This window comes from Penicillium canariense (assembly GCF_028826845.1).
Source record: "Penicillium canariense strain IBT 26290 chromosome Unknown utg000002l_segment0_segment0, whole genome shotgun sequence".
Lineage (NCBI taxonomy): Eukaryota > Fungi > Ascomycota > Eurotiomycetes > Eurotiales > Aspergillaceae > Penicillium > Penicillium canariense.
This window is the reverse complement of record NW_026622729.1, coordinates 2,238,397-2,256,626: the sequence shown is the minus strand read 5'-3', so window position 1 is coordinate 2,256,626 and position 18,230 is coordinate 2,238,397. Positions and strand designations below refer to the sequence as shown.

General features: G+C 53.6%; 5 protein-coding genes across 5 annotated transcripts; 2 read left to right on the top strand and 3 right to left on the bottom strand.

Moving 5' to 3' along the window:
• Nucleotides 1-1,978: 1,978 nt before the first annotated feature.
• N7482_004017 (uncharacterized protein) lies at nucleotides 1,979-6,643 on the top strand (the record flags this gene model as incomplete). The annotated part of the gene is made up of 1 exon (XM_056686142.1): nucleotides 1,979-6,643. The coding sequence occupies one exon, from the start codon at nucleotides 1,979-1,981 to the stop codon at nucleotides 6,641-6,643; it is 4,665 nt and encodes a 1,554-aa protein (XP_056544884.1).
• A 969-nt stretch (nucleotides 6,644-7,612) lies between these two features.
• Nucleotides 7,613-9,097, top strand: N7482_004016 (annexin; the record flags this gene model as incomplete). Its single annotated transcript, XM_056686141.1, has 2 exons — nucleotides 7,613-7,637; nucleotides 7,713-9,097. 2 exons carry the CDS (start codon nucleotides 7,613-7,615, stop codon nucleotides 9,095-9,097), a joined length of 1,410 nt encoding a protein of 469 aa, XP_056544883.1.
• Nucleotides 9,098-9,461: 364 nt separating this feature from the next.
• On the bottom strand, nucleotides 9,462-12,256 carry N7482_004015 (SH3 domain protein; the record flags this gene model as incomplete). The annotated part of the gene is made up of 2 exons (XM_056686140.1): nucleotides 9,462-12,095; nucleotides 12,197-12,256. The coding sequence occupies 2 exons, from the start codon at nucleotides 12,254-12,256 to the stop codon at nucleotides 9,462-9,464; spliced, it is 2,694 nt and encodes an 897-aa protein (XP_056544882.1).
• A 1,129-nt stretch (nucleotides 12,257-13,385) lies between these two features.
• N7482_004014 (GrpB family protein) lies at nucleotides 13,386-13,859 on the bottom strand (the record flags this gene model as incomplete). Its single annotated transcript, XM_056686139.1, has 1 exon — nucleotides 13,386-13,859. The coding sequence occupies one exon, from the start codon at nucleotides 13,857-13,859 to the stop codon at nucleotides 13,386-13,388; it is 474 nt and encodes a 157-aa protein (XP_056544881.1).
• Nucleotides 13,860-15,749: 1,890 nt separating this feature from the next.
• Nucleotides 15,750-16,235, bottom strand: N7482_004013 (uncharacterized protein; the record flags this gene model as incomplete). The annotated part of the gene is made up of 2 exons (XM_056686138.1): nucleotides 15,750-15,998; nucleotides 16,056-16,235. The coding sequence occupies 2 exons, from the start codon at nucleotides 16,233-16,235 to the stop codon at nucleotides 15,750-15,752; spliced, it is 429 nt and encodes a 142-aa protein (XP_056544880.1).
• Between the last annotated feature and the right edge of the window lie 1,995 nt (nucleotides 16,236-18,230).

Here is an 18,230-nt window from a genome sequence, read left to right as displayed (position 1 = left end):
CCATGGCCTCGTTATGGGGGGTGATCGCCTTCGTCTGAGTCAGGTTGTCGGGGATTTTGGGTCACCCTGGTGCAAACTTGGTCCAACGCCCAAGGCTCGGGACGGCCCTTTGGTTGTACCAGACTCTGGATACAGGCGTTATGGATCTTATGGGCCTTTGCGCTGGGGCCGGTGGACGACGAACTACCTATGACCTCGAGGAGGACGCCGTACATTGCTCCGGTGGGAATGAGTATCATGTTGGCCTATGGCACGAGAGAAAAGGTTTCATACTATGCGACATCTCCTGCCTGCGCCGGCGGTCCATGGCCCCTCGGAGCGCACGTTGCTTAAATTCTCCGAGCCTTGAGGAGAAACGTGTCCCGCACGTTCAACAGAATTAACGTAGAAAACTGGAAAACCCGGAAAGCCTGAGTCGAAAAAGCAAAATCATATTTTTGGGGCGGATCGACGGTGCAGTCCGATCGGCTTCGGCGTCCCCGATCGATGAGTTGTCAACGAGGCGACGGAGACGCAAACGCGGTGAACATACGGTTCTTGACAGGATCCTTACGAGAAAGCAGCAGACAGCCTTGTACGCCTTCGGCTCAAATCCCAGCTGATCTCAGACTGGTTTCTTCCAGCAGACGTGCAAATCACGGGATCCGGCCCCTTCCAGGAAGTCGATGGGCGCATGGATGAGCCGCCCATTCCACGCCACGCAGAGACGGCAGCCTGTCATGTTGAGTGCACGCCCGGGCACTCCCCCAAGCCAACTCCCCAGCTAGCAAGCCAGTGACCGAGGTGGTTTAGCCTGCCTGGGCGAACGCCGCTGCTAGCCTTCCGATCCCCCGGGCTCTGACCAACGATAGCAGTTCCTAACCGGGGAAAGACAGTCTCGAGTGGACCCCCCTCCCAGCGGGCTTCCGTGCGCACAATCTGGTCCTCGCTGGGCTCGCGGGGCTCGCTGAGCTCCGTCCATAGAACGGCAGTTCCGTCGTGATCGGATTAACTTTGCACGCTTGTTGGGGCCGTTGCTTCACTGCACGATCCAGCGGGACGGCTAAGCCTGTTTACAGGCCCAGGCGCACACGCAGTCTCGACTCATCACAGCCGTAGTCACAATTACTGCACCCAATTATCGTCCGCTCGGCTTCTCTTGTCCAGTACCGGAACCGCCGTCCATCGCATAATCCTATGATGCCACTCTGTGCGTCTGGTATGGCCGGGGCAGACTAGAGGGCAGTTTCGTCGACGCCCCCCCCACTTTGAGGGAAAAATCCAAGTCAGCACATACAAAAAGTCCGCGTCGCAGTTCTACAGTAATTTCTGACTCTTCTCCGGACTCTTGCTGCACCTTTCGATGTCACCAGACTCTGACTCCGCTTTCTGTGTGCTCGATTATTTTAGGCTCATATGGATCTCCTACCTCTGACGTGGCCGAGGCTAGTGGAAAATCCTGAGATTCGGTGCCACACTACTCCAGGCTGTGGCGAAGCAGCTGCAGCTTCCGGCGTGGGCGCTGATCAGCCTGCTAAAGTCGGTGAATTTCTATCTTTTATCTAACTGACGGCTGCTGTTTTTCTCTTCTGTGTCTCATGCTTAATGACCCTTGCAGATAATGCTTATTGATCTTTATCTCTCAGTCATCTAGTTGTGCGTTACATGTGCTTTGAGATACCCTGGATTCTGAATTCTTCGACTTGATTGTCGCACCTTCGTTTTTTTCCACTTCGCATCTATTAATATTCTCGAAGCTCGCACATGTCGTGAAACCCTTTGGACAAGAGTCAGGAGTTGAACGCTGTACATCAAACGGGTTGGGAACCATTTACTACTCGGCTTATCGAAACTCATGAAACCGGGGGTTATCATCTTAGCGCCGTTCCTTTCCATATGTCGCCTACGCTCGTGATGATTACGATTCTGGAGTACATGTACCCATCGTTCGATTCATTGTCTCAGGATTGGAGCCGGAGACTCCTGCCAGCGTCGCACCATGTCGTCGTACAATATGGGCAGCCGTCGTATGCCGCCGAATGATCCTTTCCCGCCTGCAGATGCATCACATCTTGGATCAACCAATTCAAGTGCCGCCTTTGCCCCGCGGTATCCGCGGTCTCAACTGGCAAGGCCAACCAACTCTACAACACGAACAAGTCGGGCATCTTCACTATCAGCTGCTGAAGACACTCGTTCAATAACGGCTTTGCCATCGGTGTCCCATCAGCTTCCAAGCCGTGCGAATCGACTGTCATTGATACCACGTCCAAGCCCTGGCGGCGTTGGATCCTCACCATCTCCTGCATCGACCGTATCACCTCAAACACCGGCTTCATCAATTCCTTCGTCGCATTCTGCCTCTGATCTAACCATACCCTCCCCCTTTGCGCTAAGCTACCAAGCTTCACCCGCCAATCCTCCCAAACGACCACGCAATGTCCTTCGCAGAAAGGCACCGACAATAGGAAGGCATGTGGAGCAGACCCAATCGCAGAAGCTTAGCCTGGTTATTCCACAGCCCGCTCAGCCCGCCAATACGAAAGAGGAGCCTGAGCCTGGACTTCCCAATCTTCCAGATTCCTACTTCGCTGGACCTCCCGCATCCTCTCAAAGTACGTCAGATCGGATGGAGAAATATGCAATGGAGGCCGCAAAGAAGCAGGAACCGGTCGAATTGGCTAGCCTCCGTACCACGGTCAACACCCAAAATTTACCGCCACCTTCGGCTGCTTACTATCCGTCTGCGAGTACACCCTCAACCCGATACTCAGAGTCCCCTGGCATGTGGAGCCGGGGATCAACACCAACTTCATTATCTTCTTACTCTCCAGGCGTCATACACTCGACCAAGGTTGGACGTATGAGACAGCCAAGTCCGTCCCAGATCAGGCTTCCCGTTTTCTCGCCATCGGCAGTGCATACAAGCCCTCAAAGTGTCCGCATTGAACAAGCGGAGCCACATGTTCCAAAGTCAGCACGGCCAAAAAGAACCCCTGCACCTGGATCCGCTACGAACTCAGCCGGTCAAGGACAACCTAGTGTCAAATTGGTCCGCACAAATATTCCAGGCCCTCCCCACAGCCCCCCACCAAGGAAGTCATCTGTCAATTTCAGCCCACCCAGGGATACCCCATCTAAGAACCCTGATATAGATGTGGACAAGGCCAGGAAGGAAGTCGAAGAGGCAGAGCGAGAGCTCTTCAATTCCCAGAAAGCAATGGCCACACCAGTCTCGGCGACAAGTGTACCAAGTGTACCGAAAACACCCCCACGACCAAGCCGAGAAGGCACGCATCGCTTGTATTTGGAGACATCCCCGGTCATACAAAGCAATCTACCTTATCTCAAGTCGACAGGCCACAAAAGACGCGAGTCAGCAGAGAGGATTCGGATAGGTGGACAACCATATTCTGCTCAATCCCAGTCTGCTGCAGCCTCGACGGATTCACTGCGATCTAAGGATCTGTCTCGGGTCCCCTCGCGAGAGGCTGGTTCTTCAGTGCTAGCACGCAAATCGCCCAAGACCTTGATCAAGGAACCCCCTAAAGAGAAAGTTGATTCGAAGAAACCTGCGGCACAAAAGCGATTCGGGCTTTTCACCAAGAAGTCCAAGCCAGACCTCGATACTGCCGCTGGTGATGCTCGGCCGCCAAGGAAAGGACCCGCGGCAGGAACTGGTCATGAGGGATATGGAAAATATTCCCAGCGTGGTAGGAAATCAAGTGCCAGTAGTGCCAGTGGCGTCAGGGCCCGGTCGACAAGTACAACACGAAGCGCATCCCGTTCAATTTCAAGCAGCAAGGGAAGCATGTCATCTAGTCGCCCGGATCTAGACCTGGATGATTTCCTCTCGAGTCGGCTTGAACCTGTTATCATTAGCGGTGGAGGGATGGATGGCAACCCTCTTTCACGAACCCAGAGTGAGCAGAGCATCAGCAGCCTGAGTGTGACTTCTTCAACTGTGGCCCATCCAGCCCCGCTCACCTCTTCTACTGCCCCATCAACCGAGTCATTGGCGACTTCTACTGGTACTTTTGGCGGATCCGACCCTCCTATCGAGTCAACGACTAGCTTGGGACCGGTCAAAAGTCCAGCAAATAATCTGGCTCCTGCAAACCGCGAACAACCAAGATCTCGTATGCCAGTTCCCAAGGGCAAGAGACATGGGGCATATGCGGATCCAGAGGCTTCGACAACTAGCATATCACTCCCGAGTCATATTCCGAGCACTGTTCTCTCGCAAAGCTCGACAGGGGCTCCGACTATGGCTACTCAACAAAAGGAACCAGCAAAGCATGACCCACCACAGGCCAAGAAAGGAAAGGCATCTCGGTGGAATTTCTTTCAGAGAAACCGTGTCAACGAGCCAGAAGCTGCTGCACCACCTGCCATTGTTCCCCCTTCCCATACTGCCCAACTTCATGCTGCGATTTCTCCAGTGCTCAATAGTCGTCCCATTGCTCACTACGCTCTCATGGATACGGATTCAGATGAACTCGATGATATTCTCAAGAAAGTGGAAGACTCGCCCCCGACCGAAGAAGAGCAATACGTTGCGCCAGTTGAGGTGCCGGCGGGCTTGAACATTAAGAAACGACATCCCTCTATCTTACTGCCATCACCGCCGAAGATGCATGGTGAGTTTGAGCGAGACGGTCGACCATCGCCAAGAACCGCTATGGTCAATTGCAACATGATAGACCCAAGCCCAGGGAGTAGCCCTGAAGATCGTCGACCGAGACGACTGGCTTCCGTAGGTCGGATCCCGCAAGTGGTGTCGAGACGTGACAGGCAGCATAAACCGGCTATGCATTCTTTCTCTCGACCATTCAGTGCTGTTGAATCGCCGTCCATTATGGCACCCATGATGGAGGGCGCAAATGAGGACCCTGGGTTTGATGAACTACCGCCTGCCAATATTCCCTCTAGCCAGCCAGGCGATTGGGGCTACGGATTCAACCCCGCATTCAGTGCCCCGGAGGCAGCGAGCGCTTTGGAGTTTCTCGCTGGGCCTTATTCAGCAAACGAACTCATCCACTTCTCGCCATACAAGGATTCTCCTTCGTCAAACAGCTCCGGAGCTTTAGCGGCAGTGACAGCCGTGGTGCCCAAGCCTGGCACCGCACCAACCGAGGATGAAGTATGGAACGAGTATGATGATCTCATTGACCACGTTCTCTCCCCCGAAGAGCCAAAGCCCGATGTCTCTGGTAAGCCTGAAGAGGCTGATAGATTTGAGATGGCGACCATGGCCAGTAGAGCTTTGCAGCATGAGTTGAACGATGCCAACTCCCTTCAGCCACCACCCTTTTCGCCTGCTGCGATTTCTACTCGTGATAGCACCGACTCAGTTCGTCTTCGCCGCTCGATGATTGTCTCGGCTTTGCACTCGTCCATTGCGCCATCCACACAGCCATCGTATAGCAATCTCATTGCTAGTTATGGCGACCCGGAGGTGATGAACAGCCCCGCAAACCCGACACAGCCTTCCTTGGACCCGGTGCAGGAGCAACAGTCGACATTCCTCCAATCTCTTGCAGCTGCGCCTACCCCGAAACCCAAGTCTCCTGAAATCAGGGGCTTTCCAGGATGCTCAGAGCGTGATTGGGATGCTGTCACCCGCACTAACATGCGATCGGCGTCTCTCATGACTAGTCGATGGCTGTCGTTTGGGCGGGTCCTTTTCAGTCCCGCGCACAACCATGTCAAGTCCGGCACACATGGGAGAATTCTCGTCATTGATGGGTTGGGGAATGATGACTGGTCGTTCTACTGCTCTTTGACTTACCCTGACGCGGAGGTGTACAGTTTGAGTGGCCGGCCGGTCTCGACAACGATTCCTCACCCTGCAGCATGGCAGCCTCCTACCAACCACCACACGGTGTACCATGCTGGCCTTCAGAATCCTCTCCCATTTCCCAAGGACTACTTCACCGCTGCCGTCTTGCGTTTCCCCATAGCAAGCTCCGAGACTATTCAGAGCAATATAATCCAGGAATGCCGCCGCGTCCTCCGTTCTGGCGGTTACCTGGAAATGTGTCTTTTGGACCGAGATATGGTCAATATGGGCGTTCGCACTCGTAAAGCGGTCCGCCGACTGAAAGAAATGACATGTCTCACCAACTCAAGCATCAGTCTCAAGCCAACTAGCGACAGTGTTCAGCGTCTGATCGGAACCCAAGGGTTCGACAATCTCCGCCGTTGCATAGTGCGGATCCCTGTTGCAGGAATGATCGTCCGCTCCTCCGGATCAACCACATCCTCATCGAACAAGTCCCTCTCCGCAACAGCTACCACTACGTCCACTGCATTCTCGCTTCCTGCTGTCTCCGCCTCCACGGCGACACACGGTCAAAGCACCCAGACTGCATCCAAGTCATCGCCTTCCGACGACAACATCTCCCTAGGAGACCTCCTCTCCGACCCGACTCCATCAGCCGCAAATGACGAGTCGATTGCTAAGATCGTGGCTCGCGTCGGCCGCTGGTGGTATACCAAGTGTTACGAGGACCCAGCCCTCCCCGTCACCGGTGACAACGACCCAAGCATGTGGACTGACCGCAAAGTCCTCCGCGAGTGCCAGAAACGTGGCACCGGGTTCCGCATGCTGATCGCCCATGCGCAGAAGCCGAGTGAGAAGCGGCGTACTGCAAGTGTCTAAACGAAATTGAAACGATACCCCTGAGCGACATGAATTATTTCCTTGACGAGTCTCACGATGTGATCTGGATTTGGATGCCTAATTTACATGATCTTTTTATAAATACCCTCACAGCTCTTTGTTTTCTTTTTTTTTTTCTGGTTTGGTTGTCGTCAGATTTCTTCCTGGCGAGCATTTTGCAGAGAGGCAAGCTTTATTTTCAAGAATTGCATTGACCTCGCGGTCTCTTGTGAAAATTATGTTAAATATGACATTTTGAGGCGTCTGATTTGATAGCGTTGCATTCGTTCTTATATGATTTCCAATAACTGCGGTTTGATGATTTGCATCCCATGGGCTGGACTTTTGTGATGTCATTCGATTCTTGTTCTTCCATACTGAAAGTCGAGCTTAAAATATCATCAGGTATTTTTGTTAGACACTTTGTGTTGTATCAGTCGTGAGGTTGGTCTTTCGATCGCGTAAGAAGCGATATTCAAGGAAGTACTAACAACCACATCGGAAGATAACCCAGCGCGGCCATCGACGGGTGACTTGGTGATTTTCGTCTGTAGACAAGTCTATCTCGAGTTCAATGATTAGATTTACGTCGGAAAGCTCTCGTTGATCCTTAGATGTGATACGCGACTCGCCGCAGGCCATTTTGTACTCTAGACTTGCTCCTATTTTGGTCACAGGCAGCAGGATAAGCGCCGAGCAGAGGATAAATATTCACGAGCCACAGTCCCCTGTCCTCTTTTCCGAATTCAAGTGGCTACGAATCAAGGCTGAGCATTGGCACACGTCAACGCGCTTCTCGAACGCCCACCCACAAGGCTGTACAACCCCACCAACTACTGCGCCACACACCAAGCCGAGGGGAACCAGGGACCGGGTCATGCCCAGTGACTATTTAAAACCGATTGAGTTCCCCTGGTGCCATCCTCTTCCTGGTGCTCTTTCAAATAATCCTGAAATCATAATCACATAATGTCCTACCAATATCCCCCCAACCGTGAGTGACTCCGATGACCAGACCTTGATCCGCCGGAACGCGGGGGACTTCTGCTGACGCGCATCGACACTGCAGAGCAACCCTACGGTGCGCCGCCATATGGCCATCCTCAGGGCGCACCTGCACCAGGTCCTCCGCAGGGCTACTCACAACAGCCTCCTTACCCTCAACAACAGCCTTACGGCGCTCCGCCCGGCCCCCCACCGACCGGTCCCCCCCGCAGGGTCACTATCCACCCCAGCAGGGCTACGGCCAGCCTCCTCAGCAGCAGGGCGCATACTACGGCGCTCCTTCACCTCAACCTCCTGCCCCCTACGGCGCGCCACCGCACGGGTACCATGCGCCTCCCCAGCAGCCTCCATATGGTCAACCCCCGCACGGTCAGTCGCCCTACGGACAACCTCCACCTGGCCCCCCCTCCAGCTCACGGTGCTCCTGGATACGGTGCGCCTGGCCCATATGGTGCTCCCGGCGGTGCTCCTCTGATGGGGCCTCCGGCCCAACCATCCCTGGGCTATGTCCCCGGCCAACTGGCACCGGGCGACTTCCGGCAGCAAGCGGACGCCTTGCGCAAAGCGATGAAGGGATTCGGTACTGACGAGAAGGCACTGGTCCACGTGCTCTCGCGCCTCGACCCTCTCCAAATGGCCGCCGTGCGCGCCACATACTCGAAACACATCGGGCGTGATCTGTACAAGGATGTCAAGTCCGAGACGGGCGGTGACCTCGAACAGGGGCTGCTGGCCGTGATCGAGGGCCCCCTCATGCACGACGTGGCTTGTGTCCGTGAAGCCATCCAAGGCGCCGGCACAAAGGAGTGGCTCCTGAACGACGTCCTCCTCGGCCGGTCAAACGCCGATCTGAACGCCATCAAGGCCGCCTACGAGCGTACCTACCACCGCCAGCTGGCCAAGGACGTCGAAGACGATCTCTCCTTCAAGACGGCCGATCTTTTCAAGATCGTGCTCCATGCCACCCGCCACGAAGAATCGACCCCGATCAACCCGCAAGCCATCGAATCCGAAGTGCGCACCCTGCACAACTCCACCGCCGCACGAATGGTCAACAACGTGACTGAGGTCTGCGGGATCTTTGCGCGGTCGTCGGATAACGAGCTGCGCGCGATCGATCAGGCTTTCCACGGCCGGTACCATGCCTCGCTTGAGAAGCACGTCGAGAAGGAGTTCTCGGGCCACATGGAAGACGCACTGCTGCACATGCTGCGCACGGCGACGGATCCTGCCATGCGCGATGCCATCCTGCTTGAGGAGTGTATGGCCGGTATGGGGACGAAGGAGGAGCGGTTGATTGTGCGCGTGGTCCGGTTGCACTGGAACCGGAGTCATAAGGAACAAGTTAAACGTGCTTATCGGCATCGGTTCCAGAAGGATCTGATTGAACGCGTGCGCGCGGAGACGTCGGGTGATCTTGAGCGGTTGCTGGTTGCGCTGCTCGAGTAAGCGACTTTGTGATCTCTTTGGCGGGTGGACTACTTACGCACCCATCGTCGGCCTATTTGCCTTGTATTCTATTTTATTTCTGATTCTTGGATACCAGTACTTAGTGAACGTTTCAAGTATGAGATTATGATCGGCATGGAATGAGAAGTCAATGTTTATCATGTCAATGCTTCAATTATTGGTTGAGTAGGTGGGTTGTTTGAGATACGACATGTTATGGCCTATCGAGCTTGATAGGACTCTGTGTCCAGCCTAAACGTACATGCATTCAGAGGTCTGTCGTAATCATCATGATATTCATGCAAAGACGTAACGGTAATGGATGGTTCGCGTTAACAAAGATCTGCAATTGCAGAGACGAAGATTATTGGATCTCCCCTATCACCTCGACACGCTTCCCAAAGAACAATCCCTTACGGCCAGCATAGCAGCCCCAGTACCAGTCGTCGTTGATGATGTCAACCTCCTTGATATCGGCGCCACTTGGGAAGAACAGCTCGTCTTCAACCCCCTCTTCTGGGTAAAAGAACCACCTGGCACGAACGATGAAGCCGACGCCTCCATCCGGTGGGAAACGGCGGAAGGGAGGGGTATGTTGCGAGGTAGGTGTGCCCGTGCTTTGGCTGGGCTCAGAAGACGGGGCGTTGGAGCTGCTACTGTTGGGAAGAGTGGAAGGGCCACGGAGACGAGCAATCTTCTTGCGGCGTTCTTGTCCTTCTTTCCAGCTCCAGTGGCCAGTTCCCAACTCGGGAGATGCAGCAGGGACACCGCTGGCTGGAGAGGACGAGGGAGAAGGTCCAACATGTTCATCTTGGAGGGCATGACCACCGACCAAGTCTCGCACGATGACTCGTCGTTGGCCGTCATCGTGATCTTCGAAGCCAACAACAATCATGCGATGGCCAGAGATGCAGCGTCGCCAGCCATTATGCCCATTCTCCTTGCTGATTTTGGAAGTTGCCACTAGCTTGAGGTAGCAATTGGTGCAGACATCGTAATCACCGTCGTTACATTGCAGGCAATGGAAACGCGTCACCGAAGCAGGGATTGGGTAGGTGCAGATATCGCACTTGGTGGAGAAGGAGAGAATTTTGAAGCTTTCTGAGCCAGACGGTCCGGATAAGCTATTCGCATCCGCTGGTGTACTTGTCGCCGATGCAGTTGGGTGGCTTGTCATACGTCGAATCGGCAACAGTGGATGGGTGCAGCATCTTCCCTGGTTGACACAGCGGTTACAAAAGCCCCAGTCACCTTCGTTACATTGGCTGCATTTCCAGAAGCATTCGTTAGCCGGATTTTGGCAAATGTCGCAGAAAAGCCCTGATTTCAGACGACGCGCTGGATTGTCATTCGTCAATTTTCTTTCGCCGTTTGTGATCAATTGCGCGGTCTCTGGAGGTCGTCCATATTTGTAAGAGCCCAGCACATGACCAGTTTCGCGTACTTGCACAGAGCGATGATTAGAAGATGCAAGTATCCGTTTATACGTTTCCTCGGCAGATGAGCCGAAGCCAGTCCATTGGAGGCAGCCTAGGCCTGTACGATAGCACCGTAGACAGAGGTGATAGTCCCCGTCCTTGCACTTCGGACATTTTTTGTGCAAATCGTATTGGATGTTCGCTTTTCCACAACGATCACATGAAATGGAGGGCTCAACGTATTGGGCATTGGAAGGCGCTGGGACGTTTGATCGCGACGATCTGGGTCGCCTGTCTGATCTGGCTGGGACAAGAGGCGAAGATGATGCCGGGGCTGAGTGATCTGTCGGTGTTGAGATGGGCGGGCCGAGTTGTGGTGAAGAAACCGAGGTTGGAGAATCTGTTATAGACTGGCTGGTGACGTTACGGGAGGAGCTCCTTTCTCTTCCTCCGCCCATCCATACATCAGATATGCCCTCGTCCGACTCAGTGGCTCGTCGCGGACGGGTTGAAGATGACTCTACTCTTGACCGCGCATTTTGAGAGCTACGCGTGCGCTCTGCAGTCATATCACTCGAGGATCGAACAGCTGGCCGCAGTGTATCTTCTGAATTTGATGCTTGGTTTACCCGGGTAGGTGAGGGTCCTCGGCGCTCACCGAGTTGTTCCGAGTTCCTTCGGTGATGACTTGGAGTCGGGCGTTGCGTGGTTGGATCAAGCAAGTGCGGCCTGGATGCTGGTGGCCGTCTGTTATTTTGATCGCGGCTGGTCGTGGATGTGGTTGTTTCGTCCGGTCTTTGAGCTGACTGTGACCGCGAATGAGTTCGACTGGCGTCTTCGGGGGACTGTCTGCGTCGTTGCCCTTGGCTATCGCGCGGTTGTTGCATATGTCTCCGGCGATAGGCATCTGCAATGCGCTCACTAAGCTCTTCTTCTTGTGTGGAGCTTAGGTTCTCGAAGTCGACGTCATCCAGCAACCCCTCCTCAATGATCTGTCGCAGAATTTCCTCTTCCATCGTCTCTGCCTCAGACGACAGGCTGAGCAGCGACCGCAAACTTGACTGATGCTCAACACGCCGGGCACGTTCTGCATCCCCATGGGTCCGTGAGGTGCGCTGCGGTCGCTCAGGATTGCTGCTCCTCTCCCGCGTCCTGTCTGAGTGTCCGCCCCGTCGGGCCTCCCGCCGCGCCTGAGCCCGACTCTCGCGGAGACTCAGCTCCTGAATTTCCTCCAATATTCTCCGATCATCTTCATCCTCCTCGCTCTCATTGTCGTCCTGTGGAGGAGGAAAGACGGAGTCTCCAGGGTGGTATTTCTCTGCGATTTCTTCCTTCTCGGGAGCAGATCTAGCACGGTCGGGCTGCGATACCAACACCATATCTAGTAAGGTGGTAACGGTGGCATTTGGGCGAGTGCCACGAACTTCAGCACGACAGGATGGGCAGGTGAATCGGGGAGAAGTGCCGGAGGGCCGGCGGCGCGAGCCTTGTGCTGTAAACCATTCCTTCAAGCAGGATCCGCAAAACGTGTGCAGGCAGTCAAGGAGAGTGAGGGGCTGGTAGAGCAGCTCCGTACAGATCTATGCACGAGAATCTGTGTTAGTGAGGCTCCAAAGTAAGGGGCATGGGCGCAGGAATGGAAGGGTTCTGGAAGAGGATGATCATCAGATCGTGTACATACCGAGCATCCCAGCTCTTTTTCAAGGTCGGCCAGCCCGAGGCCCTGCTGCACTTGAGACATGAGCAGAATGAGAGTTGTTTGTGTAGCGATATTGGAGTGTAGGGAAACCCAACATCAGGTCCAGGGAACGAGCGGGAGGCGGGGGAGCGGCGAACCAGGGAAATCAGCGGAGGTTGGAGAAAGTGGGAGAAATTGGCTCCACCGAGCTTATCGCGATCCCGCTTTCATCATCGCATCACGCCTAGTTAATCTCTACTACTTAGTAGTTTTTACAGCACTTAGGTTAGTAAATATAGCACCAATCGCGCGGACACCCGCTGGGATGTTTTACGGGTTTGCTGCTACTCCAGGAAGTTTCTGACCTGCGACTCAGTACCCAGCAAGGTTGGGTTGCTGTTTCATCGTCCCACTAGGCGTCGCCATTTAACTGGCTTGAAACGCAAGTTCACCACCATGCCATGTGAGAGTTGTCAAAAACCATCCTAGATCTGATCTAGAAATATCAGTTGACAGAGATCCCGACTCTGACCGTGAAGCTGCCTTTTTATTATCGAGATTACTATGCTAGTAAATTTGCCACTGCCGCGAAGATGTCTCGGGGTATCAAGCTAGTTGCAGATGATCGCACATCCATGCAACGGTTGATAGTAGCCCCCGATCAGCAAACCTCTTCCTGGTCAAAGCAGTTTAACAGGTCTCTGCAGTCGCCAGTTCCTCCTCCCAGTCCTTGATCTACGCTATAGTCTTGCTGATCTACCCGAAACGGCCTCAAAATCTCAGTACATCATCGGAATAAGTTATAACTCCGACCAGCGTAAATGCTGAGCACTTGTATATTAAGTGGCAAGTATAGATTCATGTCTATACAAAATTTGTTGTCTACAACTAGGGGTGTGTTAAAAAGGGCCACGAATGCGAACGCCTCTACAAGATTCTCAATCCTGCCATTACGAGCTATAAGCCGCATCAGTTGGCTAAGGAAGTATGGTTAGCGCTTCTATGCGAGGGTGCTTCTTTGTGTTGAGAACTGTGAAATGAAGCTCTAAATATTGACTTTAATCACTGATTCTAAATCTTCTTCCCCCCAGCCTGCCCTTCGTAGAATCTTGCAAAGGGTCTCTGTCTTCGCCTCTACATATTGGCCAATATGTTCGACTTCCATCTCGGCCAGCTTACTCTTAACCCGCCCCTACTCTTCGCGCAGCTCTTGATCTTCCAACAATACTCTCTTTACATCGAGATGGTTTCTCAAAGCTAGACACCCACCAATCATGACATAGGTGTTGCATCGTAACACCTCGTTTGTACCCGGACCATGGGCCGCATCAAGCTTTCCGTATCCTGGTTGTCGGAACGCAAATCGTCCAGGAATATTCATTTCACCACAATCAGTATATCCTGCGTTGGAGAGTGCTCTTCGTGCGGCCTCAAGCGAAGGGCCATGGATGATAATATCGATGTCAAGAACAGGTTTGGCCTTCATCGACGGAATGGAGGTACTTCCTACATGTTCAATCGACAGAATTTCCACATCCTTGAGAATAAGCCGTAGTCGCTCTTGTATTGCGCAGAATTTGAGTGGCCACTCAGGATTGTAAGGCTCAATAGTGACCTTCATCGCGATCACAACTCGAACTCCCAAAAGCTTCCTCATTGTGAGCATGTCGCCAGTGATATTGAGTTCAGAGAACGCACCTGACAGAACAAAGAACAAGCTAGAGTAGAAACTGAATCTAAGAGGCTAATAGCCTGTGCGCGTCGCAACTCAAACCGCCAGGTGAGAAATGAGAGCCCAACAAAAGGAGGTTGTGATTGTAGATGAGTTAGCGTGCCTGATTATTAAGCTTGCCCAACGACCGGGCTATTTATTTTTAAGTCGTGAACACTGCTCTATTATCACATAGATATGGCATAACTGGGCAAATAATAGGTAGCAATGGACATGCTGCCCTTTCTTATTTATAGTGAAGAATCCCACCATTCAATGCGAACCCTAAGGAGCTGGCCATGCATCTGTCGTCACCCTTTGAAGCCCCTACTTTCCATCGGTCTCTTTGAATCCGTACTTCTAACCAAACCCAGTTGTGAATTCTGCTCAGACACAGAGCTTATCGATGCTTTTGAGCTTTTGTAGATGTACTGTTAGCTCGCCGACGTGATCTCTAGCCGTGCTTTTGTCCAGATAGGCCGAACGCCAAAAGTCTGATTGGGATCTCGAAGAGAGTTCAGAAGCAGCTCTTCCTCCTAATCAAGAATCCATGGAGCACCTAGTAACAAGGGGGCTGTGCTGCTATATCTTCGAATTGACGGAACAGTCGTTCGTGAGAGAGCGTCCCGAGAAAGCTAGCATTCTTTCAACTTTGTCAGTCATCACACATATCCGAATGGACTCGTCAATGCTGGCACTTCGCACTGCCCAGCTATCTGAGTCAGAAATTTGAGCCTCTTCGTAAATATGCCCTGAAGTTAGAGTGCGGAGCCTTAAGTCAGATGTAAAGCAACTGAAGGAGTTATACTGGGATGTGAGGCGTGTCAGTATCGTAGTCCATATGCTAGCACATTTACCCAACCGTAAAGAGCCGAACGCCAGCAGATGTGAGGAGGACACTAGGCCCTTAATTGAGACCCACGAAATGGTCTGCAAGCAAAGGCCACATCTGGAGACTGCCCTCACTTCTGTCTGTTCCAACCCCTGGCTCGACTTTGTCAACCTGACCGTGTGTCCTTTACGTTGTCTCACCAATTCCCAAGCAGGCGATACAACTAGCCGACAAAGGTAGAGGATATGGTCACCTATTCGGCACGGCGAACCTGGCAAGTACGACTGTGAAAAAATTAGACGAATCCGGTGTGGCGGTTTTGGTAGGGACTTATGATCTGGCGAAATTTTCTCGGAGCATGTTCATCTCGCTATTGCATGGATCGTGATATTGCCGGTTATTGGATCTCAACTGTTATATTCATCGGCTGTGGTAGATTTAGTGATATTCGCTATGTGCATGATGCCCAGAGTGGATAGGCTAGACATATTACTCTCGGTGAAGTAGAAAGCTTACAGGAAAGAGTGGACTCAGAGACATATGGCGAGAAATCATAGATGGAGAGAAAATAATATTCCGACCAGCAACAGCAATTGCAATGGATAGCAGCAAAACCCATTCTAGTTCCAGATTCAACTAGAGTACATCCATGGTGGTGGCAATGCAACACCCGCCCCAGACGTCCTGCGTTGCACCGAGACGCCCCCGCTCCCATTGGAGACAGGAGATATACCTCCTAGTGACTACAAAATTACAAAGCCCCGAGCACACAAGTCGCTGCTCCGTATTGGACCGGACCATTTTGGCTCGCCACACTAGGGGGAAGAGGGGGCGGGATCCAACCGCAAAGTTTTGCTTAGTGCTGTTGGGCTTTGCAAACTTTCTTTTCAGACGTCGTCTACGGCGCTGTGGCGGCGTGGCTGCGCCAACTCATTCAACAAATTGAAGACCTGAGCCATGCGGTGAGAAGGCGGTTGGGGCATGTGCACGATTGAGTTTCTGATTGCCACTGTTTACGGGGCGTACCATGAGAACGAGGGCGGTTGTGGCTCTGGAAGAGGGTTGTGCTCGCCGGAGTACCGGAACTCTCGTTTGCGTAGTAGATTGTGCCGAGGCGCCAGGAGCTCTTTCTGCGTTACAGACATATCCCGGGGGCTCTGTTGATAGGCATGCAAAAGGTCTTTCATCACGGATCTGCCCGCGCGATATGCACGCGTGAAACGGCCGTCAGCTGTGTAGGCTGGAGTACCTAGCGCCGTGCTCTATAGACATGGGGAAGGCCAGTCGTGCTGCATCGAGTATCTGGGGTCCGAACTCACTGAGCCGGTTGTGGCTGGGAGGTCCGCGCAGAGCATTGTGGAGAGCTTGAGGTCGGACGAGGGGTACGGAAAGAGCGGAGAACCGAAATCGAGGCCTTCGAGAGCAAATACGACTAGTCCTAGTGTGCACTCTCCTCGCTCGATTACGCTGCCAACCCCGATCGCGGCAGGGCGATGCATGGGCCGTTGGGGACAGTGCGGACACTTTCAAACCACGCCATCGCGGGGTACCTCCTATCCGCGGCATAGCCTCGAGAACAGGCCAGGATGATAACGAAGTGAAGTGTGAGGTGTGAAGTGGCAGGCAGCAGGTGGGCTGCACCCCGCAATCCCCAGGGGTGCAGGGCGCATGCGTGTCGCCTGGTCTCCGCGGGGGGAGGGATTTGGGAGGAGCTTCCACTTGATAGCAGTGCACTGATCATCTGCAATAAGGAAGTTCACATAGTTCACCTACAGAGCCCACAACTATTGTGGGCCGCTAGGATTCTGGGTATCCTCGATGTGCCGTTTGCCGGTGTGCGTGTCATTCCACCATGCGGGACAGCGCAACATCCACACCACCAACGCTCCCAGGCCCTCTGGGCCCCAGTACTCCCCAAATCCAGACCTCCCCCGGACCTCCCCAGACCTCCACTCGGGAAGGTTGATCTACGTCCGTGTAGCTGTGCGGGTAGCAGATCAGGACCTTAACTGGCCCATCGATGACTTAGCTGCAACAGTTCATGAGGGCCTTGTCCCTCCCTAAGTTATCTGTATCCTAGTAGTGTCGACGGGAGATTGACAATCACAGTAGCAAGCGCGGTCTAGTCTGATCAGGAAAAGAAAATAAAAATGGAGTCAACAGGAATAATACACCCGACTAGCCGGGTCTAACTGCCATTACGCAGCCCTGTACCTTTGTTGGCATATTTCATCCATTGACGAGCAGCTTAGCCCCAACGACAGTAGAGAATCGATAGCCCCACTACACTTAGTGCGCCGTGGCACCGCCGCCACATAACAGCAAGGCCCGGACATGATTCGTCGGGAGCTTGTTATCAGAATTACACGGGCGACGCCGGTGCCCAGCACTGCTTCTGAGTGGATGCTAGCGGAACAATGGCGTGGCGGCGACAAGCGCCTCTCCCGCCATGGTGGTTTCGAGGCGTGGAACAATCACGAAACCATTCTGTTGAGGTGGCTTGAACGGCAGCACGCAATTTTGCCTCCTGACAGCTTGCAGCATCCCAAGTATACCCAGCTGACTGAACCCCTCAAGGTGGCACATTGCCAATGCTTTCTGCAGTATTACCTCCATTGCCTGGCAGAGTACGGAGTACCGTGCGCTGAAGAACTCACTGGCGCCGCAAGCTATGATCGACGTAAGCCTGAGCGGGAGCTACTTTGGTCCCGCTCCTAGGGTCCGAGGGTCGGCACAACGACCTATACGAAGGGGTGGAACTTTAGTTGAGTGTTTCGTGAGCTGTACTCCGTACTCCATACGGGGTGTGCTATCCAAATATTGAAAGCGCCATTGTTGACGCTGGCCATGAGTAGCACCGTGGGGACTAACCGTGGCGTACAGGCCCCGCTATTTCGGGGTACACTTGCAAAGTGGAACACAGTACTCCGCGACCCGGAGCTAAGACAAGTGCATAAGAGCATGGAGCCCCTGAGATAACCCCATCCGGGATCCTCAGCCCGAGCCAGATGATGCCCTGCACTGACCTCCCACGCATGCAGCGCAAATTGTCAGTTCGCCGCACTAACGCACTAACGCACCGCCATATGTACAGAGCGCGGTCCACCAGGCTATTCGCAGCCGAGCGCCCCACTGGCCCCGACCAACCACCGAGTCGCATGCTCCGGATCGCGGTGCACTGACTACCGCGCGACAAGTCTAGGCTGTGGTCGACCTATGCCAGGCGGGGCGGTCGGGGCGTTAGCGGGCGCCGCTGGACTGTTGTCTTGCATGCCATGCATTAGCGCGGTGAGTCGAAGTATATGTTTCTATTTCATCGCCGTACGCGGAGAACACTAGTGGGCATCGTACATGTACGGAGAATAGGACTGGAATGGGGAGGACATATCTGGGGGCACGGACTGGCGTTGTGGTCCCTGATCGCCTGAGCGCGTCGTATGGTTGAGGGGAACTATACACATCCCTAAGGTACACAGCACACAAATGATGGGCCC